General features: G+C 41.7%; 1 protein-coding gene across 1 annotated transcript; it reads right to left on the bottom strand.

Annotated features, from left to right (window-relative positions):
* Positions 1–362: 362 nt before the first annotated feature.
* Positions 363–18,801, bottom strand: LOC106576768 (rho-related GTP-binding protein RhoQ). The gene is made up of 5 exons (XM_014154146.2): positions 17,908–18,801; positions 17,443–17,501; positions 8,482–8,646; positions 2,367–2,462; positions 363–2,101 (listed from the first exon to the last, which is right to left on the bottom strand). Exons 1-5 carry the CDS (start codon positions 18,047–18,049, stop codon positions 1,940–1,942), a joined length of 624 nt encoding a protein of 207 aa, XP_014009621.1. The 5' UTR covers positions 18,050–18,801; the 3' UTR covers positions 363–1,939.
* Between the last annotated feature and the right edge of the window lie 1,994 nt (positions 18,802–20,795).

Genomic DNA, 20,795 nt, shown 5'->3' with positions numbered 1-20,795 from the left:
TTTGTAGCGCCTACATATTAAACACTATGGAGTCTTAAACTTTGATCAATTATTTCTCAATTATGCTTTTAGATACAAATGTCATTTCAACAATCCTTCCTCAAATTACTGTTCTATGGATTACATTGTGTGAATCATGGTCTTTGTTGTTCTGGGTTTCGGGAGGAAGCACATGTGTGACACACTTCGAAGACACTCCTTCCTGTATGAAGTCACCACGGCCTAGCTAGCAACTGATCCAAATCAATTGTGCCCAATACTGCACTAATAAAAACAACATCTATACATAACCAAACATCATAATATGTCCTGTAACACATCCTCTTAGTAGTTCATCCTCAAGGAAGACCCCAAAGAAAGGCTTTAGATAGTAAAACACATTTATTGAGTAGAGAAAAGGATTAACCGGAAGCTGCACTTGTTTCTGCACCGCTATAGATCCATTCAATTTACCTCTGTAGCAGCATGTGCAACAACTTCCTGGTAAATAGAGAATGTTAACACTCAATAATCCATTCTGCTCTTCTAGGAAAAACAGTACACAGCACAGCAGGCTGGGACAGAGAACGAGAAAGAGAGGAGCACCATATACATTAAAGCTTTTAAAAATCAACAAGTCCAACTCTGACCTAAAAAAAACCCAACTAAGATCAGGCACCTTCCCAAATGGATAGAAAAATGCAACAAAAAAAAGAAAAGATATCTTCCGGCAGGGGAAGGCATGTGTGTCTGAAGAGGGGGTTGGAATATGGAGAAATCGGGAGGTTGGAATATGGCGGGGGTTGGAATATGGTTGGAGGAGGCTTATTGTGCTCATGCGTGCACCCCCTTGGCCATTGGGGGTGGATGTTGTAACCATGGTATGTTCTGTGCTTCAATGACAGAATTGAGAGGTACCCTTTTCACACTACTGAGCCAAGCCGAACTGAGCTGAATTGGGATGGACTGGTTCTGCATCCGCCATTAGTACACAGTATGTTCAGGTCAGCACGACAATGCTAAGGGTAGGGGTTTGCGGGTCGACTTTTAACTGTGCTTTATTGGACAAGGATAGGAATGTGGACTGTGCTTCATGTTGTGTGCCTCTCTCCCCACATCCCTGTATCCCATGCAGCTGTATGCATTCAATTATTTGGCCACCATTGGGTTACTGACTAATTCAAGTCCAAGTTTAGTAATAATACTGCAAGCACCGCAAACTGAGCAAGAAGAGCAGATAATGTTATAAAATATGGGGATTGGTAGAAAAAAAAGACAACTCCCCATAGTTGAGGGGAATAGCCTGTTCTTTTAAACAAAGTATTTCATTGGTTGTGGCTGAGGTGAGTTACTCAAACACACAATGTAAAGCACTTGGAGGCTTGATGGGAAGCGCCTTCAATAAATGCAATCAACCCATTCATTAATTGCTACAGCATATATTACTAAAAATACATGTCATATCGGGAGTTAAATGGACACGTGATACCTATGTGTTTTCTGACAGCTTACAGCATGTTTTTGTACAGGGAAAATATGTTTTGTTTTAAAGTTAAGAAAAAAAGTAATTATAAAAGGCAAATAAAGTCTTACTGAAGGGCGTTGTTGACATGGGTATTGTGCTCCTTTGGTAGTAAAGCTGCCCCCTAACTCCATTGGTCGACAGCAGGAGAGACAAAACCTCTCAAGAGCCCCGAACTAAAAATAGGGTCCTTGTCCATTTCGGTCCTTCAGTTTCTCTCCCCCCTTTTATGTCCTCTCCGCGGTCTCTGTCATTCATTCTGGTTTGTATTCATTAGGCACCAAATGGAAGAAAACAGTCTGAAACAGGGTGGGGCTTCCTGATCTTGTCCAATAAGAAATGCTTGTTTTTGTTTTCCGTTTTCACATGTTTTAAAACGTTTTTCATTGCATGCCCTAATAAATATGACCCAGGTGTTTTTGGATGTTTGCATCTCTCTCACGTGATGAGGCAGCAGTTGATATAGCGTGGCCCCAGTCTTCTCTTCAAGACTCCCTTTTTCCTCTTGGGGTTCAGGATAGCGATAATGGCCTCATCAAACACAGTTTTCAGTCCTTTCTGGGTGAGAGCCGAGCATTCCACGTAGACACACGCACCAATCTGGAGAGGAACAGGCTGTCACTCAAAACTATCAACATAGGGTTAACCTCATCACCAAGCTAGCTTGGGGAGGAAGTCTTGTTTGTGAGAGACTCAATCAACAAATGCCCAAAACTGAATATATAGAAGCTTTATCATACTTTTAATACAGAATTGGTTTGACGAGGGACAGACCATTGGGTAAAGTAAGGTAGACCACTTGTCTCTCCTACACAATAAAAAAATCCTTCTGTAACCTCCCTCCTGGCCCCACAGTGGTACGTACCTCCTTGGCTAGCTTCTGGCCCTGCTCTGTGGTGATGGGTTTTTCCTTCATGTCGTTCAGCTTGGCAATGGTCTTGGGGTCATCACGCAGGTCAATCTGAAACGGGGAGAGACAAGATTTCCAATCAGCACAGCCAATCGGAAAGGCAGCAGATAGGTTGCTTAAGAAGCAACTTCTTCACTTGAGTGAACAACTTGTTCATTCAACTACCCACTGGGCACACCACATCATTTCAACGCGAATAATTTGGTAATATTTAGTTAATACGTTGATTAATGAGATTAAACTATTTTCACCCACTCAAAAAGACAGCCAAAAGTTTGGGAATTTAACAAATGTGTTATGACCATCCTTTCAACCATCAAAAACCACAAGCAAATTCTCAATGTCAGATTTTTGGTTAAATTCTCACAAATTGTTATTGCTGCACTTTCAACCATTTAAAAACCAAAAGTTCAAAAGGGAATACAATGTCACCTCGACTGCAATTGAGTTCATTCAAGTACGTCGCGCAACTGATCAATGCCATTCGAGATTCTGCACAGATTATTAAATCGCAATTGCGAAGATCTCCACAGACCTGCTACTTTTGCATGCTATCTTGAACATGCATGATTTCTATGATTACATAAGAATATCTTTGTTGCAGTAACCTCAATGTGTCCATAGTGTTTTACTCATTTAAAAAGTTTAAAAAAAATACTGTTACATTAGTTTGTAAAATAGCCTTAAATTGAAGGCTATTTACTGGATTACAAAAATGTTACATTTTGTTTGGATAACAACACAAGCAAACATTTAATGGAGATGCATTTACTGCTTAGATAGTTCCATTTGTGCCACTGAGTCTGGCTTTAATTCCAGTTTGTCTACAAATGAATAATTGATGTGCTGAATTCACATCTCCATTTCAACCAAAAATGTATGTAAAAAAAAAAAAAAAAAAAAATCAGAACAAACTTAAAATGCAGTTTGATTGGATTTTTATTAACTTTTATATTCCATTTGAAATTAACCAAAGCTCGTCTAATTTTCAGTTGAATTTAAACCTACCCTTTGGAATGAATTTGATAGCAACAATGAATCTATTAAGTGGAGATTTCTCAATCACTCTCATGATTGGTAACAGTCAGTGTCAAATATCAAACCTAAGCAGAGCTGGACTTGATGGGAGACCAAATTAATCTTCTTCCCCATTTTCAAAGAGCACCCCACATTTGACTTCAATTACCAGAGGTGCTCTTCCTCTGTTTCACAATTCTTCTATGGAGTTTCACTGTAGTATTCAAACAGACAATGTTCATCTTGAGAAATGTGCCATATTAGTCCTTTGCACTATTTCCAAACACAATCCAGACCTTGTTTTCATTTTATCTTTATTTAACTAGGCAAGTCAGTTAAGAACAAATTCTTATTTTCAATGACTGTCTAGGAACAGTGGGTTAACTGCCTTGTTCAGGGACAGAACGACAGATTTTTACCTTGTCAACTCGGGGATTCGATCTTGCAACCTTTCGGTTACTAGTCCAACGCTCTAACCACTAGGCTACCTGCTGTTTCTCTATTATATTATTCCTTCATATGTTTTTGTGATTGAATTCAACCATGAGGCATTCGCCCCTTTATTTTCTATTGAGTGCAGAAAACACACACACAAAATGCACGCTCAGTCACGCTGTTCCTCTCTTACCAACACCCAATATGAGGCCAGGCACCACAGGCCTGTGGTCTTTAAAAATGTTTTGATTTGTTGGTATTTTGGTCCATTAATATTAGTATTTTAAAAAGTAAACATATACATTTATCAAGTTTTTAAATGTGTATTTCTTTAGTTTGTCATACCACCGTCCACTACATTTTAACCACTTTAAAATGGACATACATCAACAATTTCAAAGCTCACTATATTAAAATTACAGAATTTAAAAAGCCCATTTCATAGAGAATGTTACAAACTGGACTATATTTGGTAACTTACTTTCAAGAGATGGTGTTTGGTAGTCTGAATTCAGTGTACTTGTCCTGAACTCCCATTTACCGAAAGTCTGACTTTTCCGACACGCCAACTAATTTCTCAGCCTCAGAAGCATCTGCATTCAGCAACTTGTGTGGTTATCTTTAGATATATTCTCCAGACTTGCCAAGAGAGAATTTTTTATATGTTGTAAATAATATACTACCGTTCAAAAGTTTGTGATCACTTAGAAATGTCCTTGCTTGGGAAAGAAAAGCAATTTTTTTGCCCATTTTAAAATATCAAAATTGGTCAGAAATACAATGTAGACATTGTTAATGTTGTAAATGACTATCGTAGCTGGAAACAGCTGATTTTTAATGGTATATCTACATAGGCGTACAGAGACCCATTATCAGCAACCATCACTCCGGTGTCCCAAAGGCACATTGTTAGCTAATCCAAGTGTATTATTTTAAAAGGCTAATTGATCATTAGAAAACCCTTTTGCAATTATGTTAAACACAGCTGAAAACTGTTGTCCTAATTTAAAGAAGCAATAAAACTGGCCTTCTTTAGACTAGTTGAGTATCTGGAGCATCAGTATTTGTGGGTTCGATTACAGGCTCAAAATGGCCAGAAACAAATAACTTTCTTCTGAAACCTGTCAGTCTATTCTTGTTCTGAGAAATGAAGGCTATTTCCATGCGAGAAATTGCCAAGAAACTTAAGATCTCATACAACGCTGTGTACTACTCCCTTCACAGAACATCGCAAACTGGCTCTAACCAGAATAGAAAGATACCATAAAGGCCTGATTGGTGGAGTGTTGCAGAGATGGTTGTACTTCTGAAAGGTTCTCCCATCTCCACAGAGGAACTCTGGAGCTCTGTCAGAGTGACCATCGAGTTTTTGATCACCTCCCTGACCAAGGCCCTTCTCCCCCGATTGCTCAGTTTGGCCAGGCGGCCAGCTCTAGGAAGATTCTTGGGGTTCCAAACTTCTTCCATTTAAGAATAATGGAGGCCACTGTGTTCTTGGCGACCTTCAATGCTGCAGGAAGTTTTTGGCACCCTTCCCCAGATCCGTGCCTTGACACAATCCTGTCTCGGAGCTCTACGGACAATTCCTTCGACTTCATGGCTTTATTTTTGGACATGCACTGTCAACTGTGGGACCTTATATAGACAGGTGTGTGCCTTTCCAAATCAAGTCCAATCTGAATTTACCACAGGTGGACTCCAATCAAGTTGTAGAAACATCAAGGATGATCAATAGAAACAGGATGTACCTGAGCTCAATTACGAGTCTCATAGCAAAGGGTCTGAATTTTTATGTAAATAAGGCATCTGTTTCTTTTTTTTTTAATGAATTTGAAAAACATTTAAACTAAAAATCAGATTTACCTAGCTCAGTGGAGACCCTACAAACCTTAAGGGTTAACCAATCCTGTGAACAGGTTGGGCAGCTCAGGTGTCTATACTTAGTTAGCCGAGTTAGATTTACTTAGCACACCTACTTAGCACAGTTAGATAAGATGGAAGTTTATGAAGTAGGGCCTACTGTAGAGATGTAATATAGAGATCTATGGGTTTTTAGCGAAGTCCAGCCAACCTTTTGATACAGGATTCAGTGATGTGTATCAAAACTGTCGCCTGTAACAAAACAAAGGGCACTATGGTAGATGGCATCCAAACTTTTAAGAGTAGCAGCAGCTGCACTTTGATAAACAATCAAGAATATATGAAAAGGTTGACTGAATAATCTGCTTCCTACTGCTTAGAGAAAGGCACGATCTGTTTCTGTAGAAAAAGCCAACTTTAAATCTTAGCTTCTTAACCAGCTCATCAACCGTAATTTCTGGACTATTAAGCGCACCTGAATATAAGCCGCACCCACTGAATTTAAAAATAAATATTATTTTGAACATAAATAAGCCGCACATGTCTATAAGCCGCAGGTGCCTACCGGTACATTGAAACAAATGAACTTTACACAGGCTTTAACGAAACACGGCTTGTAACAAAAAATAAAAAATTAGCAGTAAGCTTTAGTTGTCTTTTTGCACTGAGTCTATTCCTCACGCTGCTGTTTCCAACGTCTTATCATCGACTCATTAAGACCAAGCTCCCGTGCAGCAGCTCTATTTCCTTTTCCAACAGCCAGATCAATCGCCTTCAACTTGAAAGCTGCATCATATGCATTTCTCCGTGTCTTTGCCATGATGAGGGTGACAAAATGACTACCGTAATCAGAATGATGGGAAGTTTGAGAGCGCTCGATTTAATCTAAACAGTAAACAAAAAAGTTGTTTGACCTTAACCCATTAGGCAATTTCATTGGTCTAATGAAAGCTTCATGCCGCCAAAAAACTGAGCACGTCACAGAAAGCGGGAAAAATCCATATATTAGCCGCGTCATTGTTTAAGCCGCGGGGTTCAAAGCGTGGGAAAAAAAGTTTGCTTATAGTCCGTAATTTACGGTATATATATATTTTTTTATTATAAATTATTATTATTTTTATTTTTTATTTATTTTTATTTTTAAAATCGGCAAATCCACATCAATCCAAACGCCTAGGTAGTTATATGCGGGACGCGTTCGATTAGAGAACCATCTAATGAGTGAACATGTAGTTCATCTGAAACATTCTTACGAGAGTTTAAAAACATGTATTTTGTTTTGCTCATATTAAGCACAAGTTTAAAAACAAATCTGAGTTCTGTCACTAAGATAATCGTGAAACCAAGAACAGGCGTCATAGCTCAGGCCTATCGAGGACAACTTATTCAAGAAAATAGCATGATCAACAGTATCGAAAGCCTTTAATATGAAAATGTGCTGCTTTGTTTGTCAGTGTCTAAAGCATTGACAAGATCATCAACAACTAAAGTGGTTGCTGTAATATCACTATGCCCAGGCCTAAACCCTGATTGATTTACATTCAAAACACATTTCTCAAATAAAAAGAGCAAAGTTGCACATTTACCAAGGATTCAAGAAGCTTAGCTCGACACGAAAGCCTTAAATGGGGCGTTAATTGTTAAGATCTCTACTTTCTCCTTCCTTATGGAGTGGCAGCACAAGAGTGGATTTCCATACTTTTGGAATATTTCCTGATAACAATGTTAAATAAAAATAAAACATATCTTGGTTATTGAGCCAACAACAATGGGCGCTGCACACTTAAGCAGACCAGGATCCAATTGGCCGGCCCCTGTGGATTTCTTATCTATTGCTAGCAAAGCATCCAGGACTTATTTTTCTGTAATTAGCCTAAAATGAAAGCTTCAACTCAAAGTGTCCCCTATCAGCACCCAGCCCAATATCATTGTGAATAGTCTTAGAAGTGCTTTCAAAGAGAGAGCCCGCTGAAATAAAATGCTGATTTAAACGCATTTAATGAGATATTGCCTCATTTGCACATTTTAATAAAAAAATAATTTGTCTACATTCAACTGGTAAAAGTGAATTGTTATACGATTAAGGGAGAAGAAAAATGACCCTACTTTACCCTGCACATGCCCAACTGATACGTGTAACAAACTCTTTATTGAGACAAACATTCATTAACACATCTGTGGTAGTGTTTGATTTGTGGCTCTGGTCATCTGTGAATTGATTGGGTCCACATCAGTATGCAGTGTGAGAATGTGAGTTACGGTGGGACTGATAAGAGAAGTAAATATCAGCTGACAGAACGATAAATCACAGGCCCACTACACTAAACTCACTACCACCACCAATATGGACATTTTCTATTTCTGGTGGCCAGGGAACTGCTGGCGGAGGAACACCCATAAGTGTGGTTTGATCTTTCGGGAAAGTATTTGAGCGTTACTAAATGAAGAAGTTCAATTCAGTCTTACTATTAAGTTCCATCTACTTTTTAATGATTCAGAACTATACACCTATATTTCTTTATGCATGTTCGTGAATGGTCTTAAGAATGAAATAAACCAGAGAGTACAGTACATTTAAGTGGAAGCTCAGTTTTAGAATCTTCCTCCCCTGTCAATGTGAAGTAGGGTGTGAGAATGAGTAGGGTGGATGTGGATAGCACATACCAGGTGAATACAGTACACTCTGTGGAAACTCAGCATGTGAAATGGCCAGGACAAAGTATAGAGACAGGCTATGGGTGGGGTGGCTGTGGCTCACCTGAGTGCCTATGAGGAGGTAGGGGACACTTGGGGCATACTCCTGCAGCTCAGTGACCCACTCCTCCCTCACATTCTGGAAACTAGCCGGGTTGACCACAGAAAAGCAGATGAGGAAGACGTCGGTCATGGGGTACGACAAAGGCCTCAAGCGGTCATAGTCCTCCTGGAGAAATGTAAGGGTGGGTAATAGGAGAGAGAGAGAGAGAGAGAGAGAGAGAGAGAGAGAGAGAGAGAAAGTTAGGGGAGGGGAACAAAGACACTGGGGAGAAAGAGAGCAACAGCCTTCCTTACATAATATCCACCAAAAGACTACCACATCCTCAGAATTAATATTGATAAATTATTAAACCGTATGAAAAATGAGCTCCAAATGCAGCGATCTTTTTACTCCTCCTCACTGAGGCAGAGAGGAGAGCAAACTTATTCTGTGCTTATCTACTGGACTTCACCATGCACAACACAACACAGCACACTGCCAAGCTACCAGGCTGTTTTATGAGAACAATCAACACTTTTATATGAAGGGAGTGATAAACATTCAGCCGTTAGAATTTAGTTTTGAAATGGGAGGGATGTGCCGATTTCTACAGATGACCTTCATCAGACAGCATATTTTCTCTCTGTCTCTGACTGTGGCTATTGGGCATTATTTCACATTAGCAGTACTTTACAGGAAGCAGTGCGGAAGGCATCAGACAAACTGCCATCTCCGATAGGCCTCAGTTTATTGTGTGGCGCCAATAGCTAATTCACATATCCAACATGGTCCGGTCTGTGTAAATGAGATCAAGCATTTCCCCATTGCTCCCTGATACCCAATTCTGAGAGGATGTCTTTCTACATCACCGGCACACTCTGAATGACCCGAGTTTATACATGCAGAGTGCACACATTAAGACTAGTTACGGTGATGGACAAGGTGGCGAGCTTGAAGGAAGTAAATCAATAGGTCTTAAAATCGTTAATATGACTGTCTGATTAGCTCAACGAACTAACTTAACATTGCTCAGGTAAAAAACAGAAAAATCTAAGTGAATTAAATTCTGTGCACTGGATAATTAAGAAGTCTTGGACGACCTTGTGGCGATGCCACTATAGTATCTGTTATTACCACTTGGGGGCGGCAGGTAACTTAGTGGTTAGAGCGTTGGGCCAGTAACCGAAAGTTTGCTGGATCGAATCCCCGAGCTGACAAGGTAAAAATCTGTCGTTCTGCCCCTGAACAAGGCAGTTAACCCACTGTTCCCCGGTAGGCCGTCATTGTAAATAAGAATTTGTTCTTAACTGACTTGCCTAGTTAAATAAATAAAAGGTTATTGTGAGCGCAGTGGTTTCAAGAACTGATGGAAATAGAAAGCCTTCATGAAGCGTAACTGATGTCTTACAGAAAATATGCTGATTCTGCTTTCTAGTCCATTTCAAACTGTTTGAGAATGCATGTCAAAATAAAATTGCATTAGTCACATGCTTCGTAAACAACAGGTGTAGACTAACAGTGAAATGCTTACTTAGAGGCCCCTTGCAACAATGCCCGAGAGAAAGAAGAGAAATAGAAAAGTATTAACATGTAATAATAAATACACAATGAGAAACGAGAACTCAAAGTATTCAGACCCCTTGACTTTTTCCACAGGTTTAGAATTTTTTACACATTTTGAAAAAAAACTTGAACTGATATTTACATAAGTATTCAAACCCTTTACTCAGTATTTTGTTGAAGCACCTTTGGCAGCGATTACAGCCTCGAGTCTACTTGGGTATGACGCTACAAGCTTGGAACACCTGTATTTGGGGAGTTTCTCCCATTCTTCTCTGCAGATCCTTTCAAGCTCTGTCAGGTTGGATGGGGAGCATCGCTGCACAGCTATTTTCAGGTTTCTCCAGAGATGTTCGATCTGGTTCAAGTCCGGGTTCTGGTTGGACCACTCAAGGACATTCAGAGACTTGTCCCGAAGCCACTCCTGCGTTGTCTTGGCTGTGTGCTTAGGGTTGTTGTCCTGTTGGAAGGTGAACCTTCGCCCCAATCAGAGGTCCGGGGGGCTCTGGAGCAGGTTTTCATCAAGGAGCTCTGTACTTGCCCCGTTCATCTTTCCCTCAAATCCTGTATGATGCTGCCACCACCGTGCTTCACCGTAGGGATGGTGCCAGGTTTCCTCCAGACGTGACGCTTGGCATTCAGGCCAAAGTGTTCAATCTTGGTTTCATCAGACCAGAGAATCTTGTTTGCTTCTCATGGTCTGAGTGCATTTTGGCAAACACCAAGCAGGCTGTCATGTGCCTTACTGAGGAGTGGCTTCCGTCTGTCCACTCTACCATAAAGGCCTGATTACTGGAGTGCTGCAGAGATGGTTGTCCTTCTGGAAGGTTCTCCCATCTCCACAGAGGAACTCTGGAGCTCTGTCAGAGTGACAATCGGGGTCTTAGTCACCTCGCTGACCAAAACCCTTCTTCCCCGATTGCTCAGTTTCGCCGGGCGGCCAGCTCTAGGAAGAGTCTCAGTGTTTCCAAACAATGATGGAGGCCACTGTGTTCTTGGGGACCTTCAATGCTGCAGAAAGTTTTTGGTACCCTTCCCCAGATCTGTGCCTCGAGACAATCCTGTCTCGAAGCTCTACGGATCATTCCTTCAACGGTGTGTGCCTTTCCAAATCATGTCCAATCAATTGAATTTACCAATAAAGTTGTAGAAACATCAAGGATGATCAATGGAAACAGGATGCACCTGTGCTCAATTTCGAGTCTCATAGCAAAGGGTCTGAATACTTATGTAAAGATGGTATCACTTTTTTATTTTTAATGCATTTGAAAAAAATATATCTAAAAACCTGTTTTTGCTTTGTCATTATGGAGTATTGTGTGTAGACTGCTAAGGATTTTTAGTGTACTGTGTACTGTACTAGAACACAGTAATACACTCAGCAGTTTAGAGTAAAGGTATAAAATGAGGTATAAAAAGTGTAAACAAATTGTTGGATGAAACACTGAATTTGGCATTACTGCTATTAGCCAATATAAACGCATTGAACAACAGATTCACTACATGGAACAACAGAGAAATCATAATGAAGTTTGTTTGAAGTGTCTGTCCTATATCTGAGAGACATAAGAAAGATCATGTACTAAACTATCTCCATTTATACTTCCATTTGATTTTTTAAACTGGTACCAGGGACCTTCAGATGTGTCTTGTGAGTGTCCTAGAGAAAAATGGAGAGCATCATGTTCGTGAGGGTCTCGTCTTTCAATTGAGTGGTCATAATACTTTGTAGGCCAAAATGTTTGGATGCTACAGACATTTTCTTGAGAAGACTGATTCTTCGGGATGTCTCATGATCTGACAAACACAGCTCCAGCTCTGCCACCTTTCACTGCATATGAGGAAGGATGCGGTGGATTGAGACGCAGTCAGGGTTGCAATGGGTCGGACACTTTCCGGTAAATTTATGGAATTTTTCCAGAAATTGGGGAATTTTGCTTAAATTCATCACATAAAGTTAGCTTATAACAGTGAACCTTTTTTGTGGGATACACATGAAGCAATTCTAGGTCTTGTGGCATTTTTTGGTTAAACTATCCCCAATTCAATGAAATTGCAACCCTCTGTATGCATAGTGCATTCTTTCGTCACATGTGCAGTGCACTCTTCCATCACATGTACAGCTGAGTCTCAAGATCTTGCACACTAATGAGATGCTATTGAGCCCACACTACTACATTGTCTGAGCTTTCTGGTAAGTTTTGATTACAATACTGGGTGGGGTGAATATATTTTATACGACATACTGTTCATGATTTTTGTTAACTAGTAAATAGTAGCCTAGAGCAAAGTGTGTTTAAATCATTTCTAACTTGTTAACAATTTCTGCTAGTTAGTTTTTGCTACCATGTGGGTTTTAGATATGCTTGAGCCTGCTAACCGAGGAGTGTCAATTCAACTGTTTCCATACATGTTTAATTTTAAAACATTTATCTTACAAAGGAGTTGTTTAATCTAACTGCTTAACTATTTATCTGCACATTGAATTGTATTTGTTGTTTTTTTAACTAATTTTTATTCTAATCTTTACAGGAAATGCCAAGGGCACTATCTGATATGTGGAGACATTTCACTGCAGCTAATGTAGAAGGAAAAGCTGTGTAAAATTGCAAATACTGTGCCAAATCATATGTGAAGAATGCAACAAAGATGCAGAATCATCTGGCCAAGTGCATAAAGTTCCCTCAGCGCTCACAACAAGCAACCTCTGACAAATGTGAATCAGACACCTTATCAATAGCAACAGCTCACGGTCCTCCTGGAATTAGAAGGTTTTTTTTACTCTGGAGGAACATAGTCAGAGAAATGCTGATGAATGTCTTGCTCGAGCTGTGTATGCAACTGGTTCACCTCTGATGCTCACAGGCAATGTGTATTGGAAGAGATTTCTGAATGTTCTTCGCCCAGCATACACCCCTCCAACCAGACATGCTTTATCTAGTCATTTGCTGGGTGCAGAGTTCAACAGAGTTCAAGTGAAGGTCAAGCAAATCATAGAGAAAGCAGACTGTATTGCAATCATCTCTGATGGGTGGTCGATTGTTCGTGGGCAAGGAATAATTAACTACATCATCTCCACGCCTCAACCAGTATTCTATAAGAGCACAGACACAAGGGACAACAGACACCCCGGTCTCTACATTGCAGATGAGCTGAAGGCAGTCATCAATGACCTTAGACCACAGAAGGTATTTGCACTGGTGACAGACAATGCTGCGAACATGAAGGCTGCTTGGTCTAAAGTGGAAGAGTCCAACCCTCACATCACACCCATTGGCTGTGCTGCTCATGCATTGAATCTGCTCCTCAAGGACATCATGGCACTAACAACAATGGATACACTCTACAAGAGAGCCAAGGAAATTGTTAGGTATGTGAAGGGTCATCAAGTCATAGCAGCAATCTACCTCTACAAGCACAGTGAGAAGAATAAGAGCACCACATTCAAGCTGCCCAGCAACACCCGTTGGGGTGGTGTTATCATGTTTCTCCAAGAAATGGCCTTATTACAGTCTGCCGATATGGAGAGCCCTATCAAGAGGATCCACCTGGATGACGTATTTTGGGAGAGAGTGGTAAGGAGCCTGAAACCTATAGCAGTAGCCATTGCACAGATTGAGTGAGACAATGCCATCCTGTCTGATGTTCAGACTCTGCTTGCAGATGTAAGAGAAGAAATCCGTACTGCCCTGCCCTGTTCATTGTTGCTCCAAGCAGATTAAACTGCAGTTCTGAAACACATCAAAAAGCGTGAAGAGTTCTGTCTGAAGCCCATACATGCCCCAGCGTACATGTTGGACCCCAAGTATGCTGGCAAGAGCATCCTGTCTGGAGCAGAGATCAACAAGGCCTATGGTGTCATCACTACCGTGTCTCATCACCTTGGCCTGGATGAGGGCAAGGTTCTTGGCAGTCTGGTGAAGTACTCTTCCAAGCAAGGGCTTTGGGACGGAGATGAGATATGTTGGCACGACTGCCATATTGCATCAGCCACCTGGTGGAAGGGACTTTGTGGATCTGAGGCTCTTTCCCTTGTTGCCTCCATCATCCTCCAAATCCCACCAACATCAGCCGCCTCAGAACACAACTGGTCCTTGTTTGGGAACACACACACCAAAGCATGCAACAGGCTGACCAATACAAGGGTGGAAAAATTGGTGGCCACCTGGGAAATTTGAGGCTTTTTGAGCCTGACAACAAGCCATCCTCAACGAGGTTGGAAAGTGACAGTGAAGATGAGGCCTCGGAGTCTGATGTTCAAGAGGTGGACATTGAGGAGGTCCAGGGAGAAGACATGGAAACCTGAGAGGAAGACAACCCAAGCTTTAGTTTCTAGATTATCATTTTACAGATGTATGTTGAAAACGTTTTTGGGAGACACGATGGATCATTGGGGATCATTCAATATTCCCATTTGTTCAGTGAAATCATCCCATGTGAAGAGTCAACTAATTTAATTAAAGTTCAATTCGTAACAAATGGGGTTTTTTTTCTATTGGAAGGATGTTATCATTTGCAATTATGTCTACTTAAAATAAGGTAAAAGGTTTGTTTGTCTCCATATGATATGGTAAATATCCAATGCAAAAAATATTACATTTAAATGGTATTAATATTAATTTGCATATATTTCCATTAATTCCCATATATTCCTGTTATTTCCCACCTCTGAATATTCCCCAAAATGTGCAACCCTAGACGCAGTCCATGCAACAAAAAAAACTGATCTCTAGTTTAAACCGACAGATTTTGCTGGGGATTTTTTTATTATGTTAATTAGATTTCCACAGGGGAGCAGAAATTGTAGGCTAAGGGTTAAGAAGCTAATAAAAAGGTACTCACGGCAGGGCATATTCCAACCCCTCTCCCCATACGTGTTCTTACATTTCGATCAGGGCGAGGCTTTCTATGACATTTCTACTTGGCTGGGTATGTGATCTCAGCTGTGAGTGTGTCGAGTCACTGACATGACAGTCTATGTTATCAGCGAGTCCCTCCTCCTCGTGCCTGGCGGCTGTGTCAGGGACGCCTGTTCCAACATAGCCACAAGGAGAATAACAAGCACAGGCACTACGCTTCATGGCCCATCCTCAAAACTGTCTGTAAAAGGGGCGCTGTGAATTGTACAGTAACTTACTGGTAGTTAGATGCCAGCTAGTAATTGCATTTCATATTACAATACTTCACTGTTCATCCCCAAAACTGTCTGAGCATTTCCCAACACGGGGACTAAAGTGATAGTTCAGACTGAGGTATCCCATTCAAGGTGATTACATCACATGCCAAATAATGGAGCTTTAGACCTATGGTGGTCAATGGTGAAACAGTTTAAAACATCCATCAGCAACCTCTATCTGGCTGTAGTGTTCAAATGTGAATGACATGTCTAGTGCTCCCATTGGTGTTCAGCTGAGTGGAGAGGAACAAGGCCCTGTGGCAGCAGCAGAGCAGAGCCCACTTTATTCTACCCCCTGCTGGGATGTCTAGGGGTCACATCTCAGGGAGGGCACAAAACCTAATGAGGCACTATACAAAACAAAAGGGGGGGGGGCATCACAGAACAGTGACGGAGGCATGTGCAACTGAGTGTGAGGAGTGCGAGTGCAGGAGGGAGTGAGCAAATGAGAAACTGAGCAGCAAAAAAAGGGAAAGAGTGAAGAGTGAAGAGTGAGAGCCCAGTGTTGCCATGGGTACAACAGCACTTAACATCCACTTCCTGCTTCCTCCTCCTATCCACAGCAGCAATGCTAGCTTTCTATGATTAGTGCATCAGCCAGGGAGGGGATGAATGAACAAATCAATAAAGTATATTCCATTCTGTTCTTGGCCCACATGTTCAAGAGCTAAGAGATGTGACTGAACGTGTTACGTATAGATGTATGAAATACACGGGTGGTGGAATAAGTGATACACAGCACAAAATGAGAGGCTAATTTCTCTTCTCTTTGAGCAAATGGTTAATCGTCTTCCTCTATGAAACAGCTGACGATTCTGGGAGCTTCAGCTCTGCCAGGGACATAAGTATTAAAAAGGTCTTTGGAGCCAATAAAACATGTCTGATGCAGAGCAGAAGGTGGGGACTGTAGCAGGAGAGTGTGAATTAGCGGGTGGGCGGCTGGGTTGGATGAGGTTCCTCAACAGAGAGGGGTGTAGTATTTAGCATTGCATTCTTCCACACCCCTGGCCCGAGCCTCCTATAGGGCTGTATTACAGGATTCCAGAGCAGATTTGCAATTTTTCGCTCACTCTGTTTTTTCCCCCCTCTGTCTCAGCCAGCCCCTCGGTCTCTCTCTATTCCTCTTCCGGTTTCCCCTCCCTCTAGCACTCCCTTCTTTGATCAGATGCTGAAGCTATAAACATTACCAGCTGGCCTTTTGCTCAAGCATAAAGAGATCAGCCGAGGTGGAGGAGTGGAGGGGCTGCGTTTGAAGAGAAGTAACTACTCTCGGTGGCCTCTGAGCCCACAGTCGACATCTGGGAAACTTCTCAATTTCCCAGACGGTCTGAATCAGAAAACAAAAAAGGCTCCAGGCATGGAATTGCAATCAAACCCCAAAGAGTAACAAAAACTACTGAAATGTAGTTTTAAGATCATATAGTTTCTCCAAAGAATTAGTTATGGTAGCCACAGATTCGAGTGGGAATAATTATTTGGATTTGGTGGAGACAATAGCTAAACTATTCATGTACTTATACTTTATTAATGAACAAAGAAATGGGCCTTATAGTATTATTTCTCAACCTCAAAACCTATTCACCTTTTCACCAAGTGAATAATGTTTCAGTTCAGGACCTATTTGGACTTTATACAGTAAAAAAAAAAAAAAGAGAAGAGTGTTAGCAATTCGTCGCTGCATGTGACATGCCTTAACTTCAGACCCAGCTTGGAAAAACAGAGCTAAAGGTCTCAGAGGAGAAAGTGAGTGTGTGTTTACGTGAGAGCTTGCTGACGGTGAGTGAAAATGTTATGGCTGTGCACATTTGACTGTGTGCTGCTGTGTACAGTGGGAGTTGAGTGATACTCTTGCAGATGTGAATGCTACATTGTAAAGAACCAACCCATAAACAAGACAGTGACCTCCCTACTGGACATAGGACCCCTGTTCTCTACACAATAGACCTATTGAAATGCTTAACTAGGCCTACAACCACGGTCTATCACACGCCAGACTGACTGGAAACTAGAACAATGTGGAGAAAACTGTTACCTGTTGCAGTTTAGAGTGATCAGACTTTCAAGCTTGTGGGTGTGTCTAGAGCACCATTGGTTAACAGTGGGGGGGAGCACATTGGGAGAGGGGGGAGCACATTGGGAGAGGGGGGGAGCACATCGGGAGAGGGGGGGAGCACATCGGGAGAGGTTGTGTCCTTGGACGTGGCATGCTTGGCAACCAGCCAGAGTAAAAAATAAACTCACTGTACCTGACCAGCTGTGTCATACAGTCCCAATAAGTACTGCTTTCCGCCAACGTTGACACTCACTGCAAAGCAATGAAAAGGGCTCGTTTAGAGAGAGACAGCGAGAGCTCTTATGCCAAGTGGTTTTGATTATAGAAACAGATGTATTCCTATGCAATCTGAGACAAAGAGAGTAGAAAAGGTAAGCATTGCACTACATTCAAACACACACACTTCACCTTCCCCTGAATATTGGAATGTAGGGTCTATTCAAACAAATTGACATAGAGATTAAACTCATGCAACAGTAACTAGATTACCAGTGTCAGATTTTATTAGGAAGGATCAGGTAACTGGAAATGATTCAATTCGAGATCTCTCTCTCTCTCTCTCTCACACACACACACACACACACACACACACACACACACACACACACACAGCCTAAATGTTCATGTAAGATCATGACATGTTCCAAAATCATCTTACCTGCATAATGGTCAAACACAGTGGGCACATACTCCTCTGGAAAGGCGTCGTTGGCATAGCTCATCAACAGACACGTTTTGCCCACAGCACCGTCTCCAACCACAACGCATTTCAACATAAGAGTACCAGTTCCGTTTGCCATGATGATCCTATCATTACCACCATCCTCCGACGCCCTGTTTTCCTGAGCTGCACGGAGATCCCCACACCACTGGCATTACCAGAGACGGAGACCAAATGCGCGACTCACCGAGACCAATGGAAACTCCATTTCTCCTTCCTCCTTGCTGCCGTCCAGTTTGCAAATGTGGCCTTAAAGGGGTTTTATTTCCACACTGCATACACAAAAAGCACAGGCACTGTGCAGAGTGGCTATTTACCCGTTCAGCAAAGTCTAGAAAGTCCCAGCAGTCGAAACGGGTTCGCCCTAGTCCCCAGTCCCCCGCCCTATCGTTGATGTATTTGCGAGACGCGCGCTTAGAAGCCCGCTGTTTAGCCTGTTCCCCAGTTCGCCCCTTGACTCTCGGTCCCTCGCCTAGTTTGCATTGGCACTATGGAAAAGGTGAGTTCGCTTGTTGTAGAGGCGGGGCTATATATCTGATACCGATGGATTTTGGAAAAAATCCATAGATTGTGGATGGTTTATTGATATTAGGCTTCAGGCAACTACTTTGCTATATTGTTGAAGCCTTTGTTTCATCGTTATTACACTTGATTTGCATCTTCAGACACAACATTTTAGTCATAGCCTATACCCTACGCATAATGGTGTTAAATCCAGAGACTGTCTCTAAGGTTTTAGTCCTAATTAATCCCAAATGATGGCATAATTGCCCGAAATCATTAGCCTAAGCAAAAGTATGACAATGTCATGATGACCCGAAGAGGAAGTGGAGAGAGTAGTGTGAGGATCTTGCAGATGGAAACACCACAGGGAGTGGATGCTGTGCAAATACAGTATACAGGAAGAGAAGACTTGGACAGGTGTGGGCTGTCTCCTTGAATTAGCGCACCCAGACCCATGATCTTCAAGGAGGAGGAAGAACAAGCAAACAAACACACTTGCACGCAAGCGCGCACACACAGACATCTGTCTGATAGTGGTGGGAACAGCTGTATTGTTACACATGTTTGTCCCAGAAAACATATGATGTCCTGGACTTCTCTCTCCTACCCTATTTCCATTTGATATCATATGCCACATGTGCACGAATGCATGCATTCTCCCACACAACATCCCTATACTTCATATCCACTTTGTTGATAGTCCCTAGCCAGATTGTACAACTGTACAACCAGCATCAAGGGGCGTGGCTACCCTGAGCTGCGAAGCTGTAGCTTTCAACCTCCGGTGTAGCGCTATCATAACGGTCGACGAGGGGCCTGTTTCGTTTTGGATGGCCCGGTGCCCCGGGTGAGTGGAGAATTTTGTTAAAACCAATGGAATGGTCTAAAATGTGTAAACTCCGTCCACCCGGGGCACCAGCCCATGCAAAAGGAATCCACCCAGTTGCGCAGCTTTCACGTGACCAAACAATTACCTCATACTTGCTGTTCAAAACATGTAGCATAGTAAGTGTTATGAACCAATCAGAGAAGATAAGTAACAGCATTTAGTCAAATTCCAAATGAGACTATCTGCGTTGTTTTTATGTAATCTAATGAATACCCATATAATGCATATATTAATTTGCTGTATATGTACTGTATATAAAACCTTGCATAATTTTACAGAGCATGACTAGTAGGCCTAAACTAGGCTACTGGTGTAAGTGTGATGTTGGTAAGCTACATGAGTTCATTAGTGAGCTGCTGACCTTATTTCCCAGTGGATGACTTTAATATCAACTGTCTATTTGTAACCGGACAAGGTTTAAAGGTCAAGGTATCTATAAAAGACAGGGCTGCTGTCCCAGTAGCTCCTCTTTGACAGTCAAAAGTTTGACTGTTTCGATTGACCACTCTTGTTGAGAAAACTGAAATGAAATGTAAAGTCCATGATAATAAATCTAAACCCAGTGTCTCAGTATCTTCGGTAACAGATAAGTCTGCGGCACTTTCTTTGCGGATTTATCATTGGATTGGTTTGCTCTTCATATTTCTAGATAAGACCTTTTTCATGTGACATGTGCACACAAATGCATCCACAGACACACATATGCTAGCACGCACGTACATACGTAGGTACACACACTTGCACACACACAAACATACAGTGCATTCGGAAAAATATTCAGACCCTTTGACTTTTTCAGCATTTTGCTACATTACAGCCTTATTCTAAAATGTATTAAATAGTTTTTTTTCCACTCATCGATCTACAAACAATACCCCATAATGACAAAGCAAAAACAGGTTTCAGACATTTATTTAAAAAATGTAACTGAAATATCAAATATTACGTAAGTATTCAGACCCTTTACTCAGTACTTTGTTGAAGCTGCGATTACAGCCTCGAGTCTTCTTGTGTATGATGCTACAAGCTTGGAACACCTGTATTCTTCTCTGCAGATCCTCTCAAGCTCTGTCAGGTTTGATGGAGAGTGTTGCTGCAGAGCTATTTTCAGATCTGTCCAGAGATGTTCGAACGGGTTCAAGTCCGGGCTCTGGCTGGGCCACTCAAAGACATTCAGAGACTTGTCCCGAAGCCACTCCTGCATTGTCTTGGCTGTGTGCTTAGGGTTGTTGTCTCACCATGCTTCACCGTAGGGATGGTGCCAGGTTTCCTCCAGACATGACGCTTGGCATTCCGGCCAAAGAGTTTAATCTTGGTTTCATCCTACCAGAGAATCTTGTTTCTCATGGTCTGAGAGTTTTTAGGTGACTTTTGGCAAACTCCAAGCGGGCTGTCATGTGCCTTCTACTGAGGAGTGGCTTCCGTCGGGCCA

Source organism: Salmo salar, chromosome ssa18 (genome assembly GCF_905237065.1).
Source record: "Salmo salar chromosome ssa18, Ssal_v3.1, whole genome shotgun sequence".
NCBI classification, from domain to species: Eukaryota; Metazoa; Chordata; class Actinopteri; order Salmoniformes; family Salmonidae; genus Salmo; species Salmo salar.
Note: the sequence above shows the minus strand (reverse complement) of the source record. Positions and strands in the feature narration are given on the sequence as shown.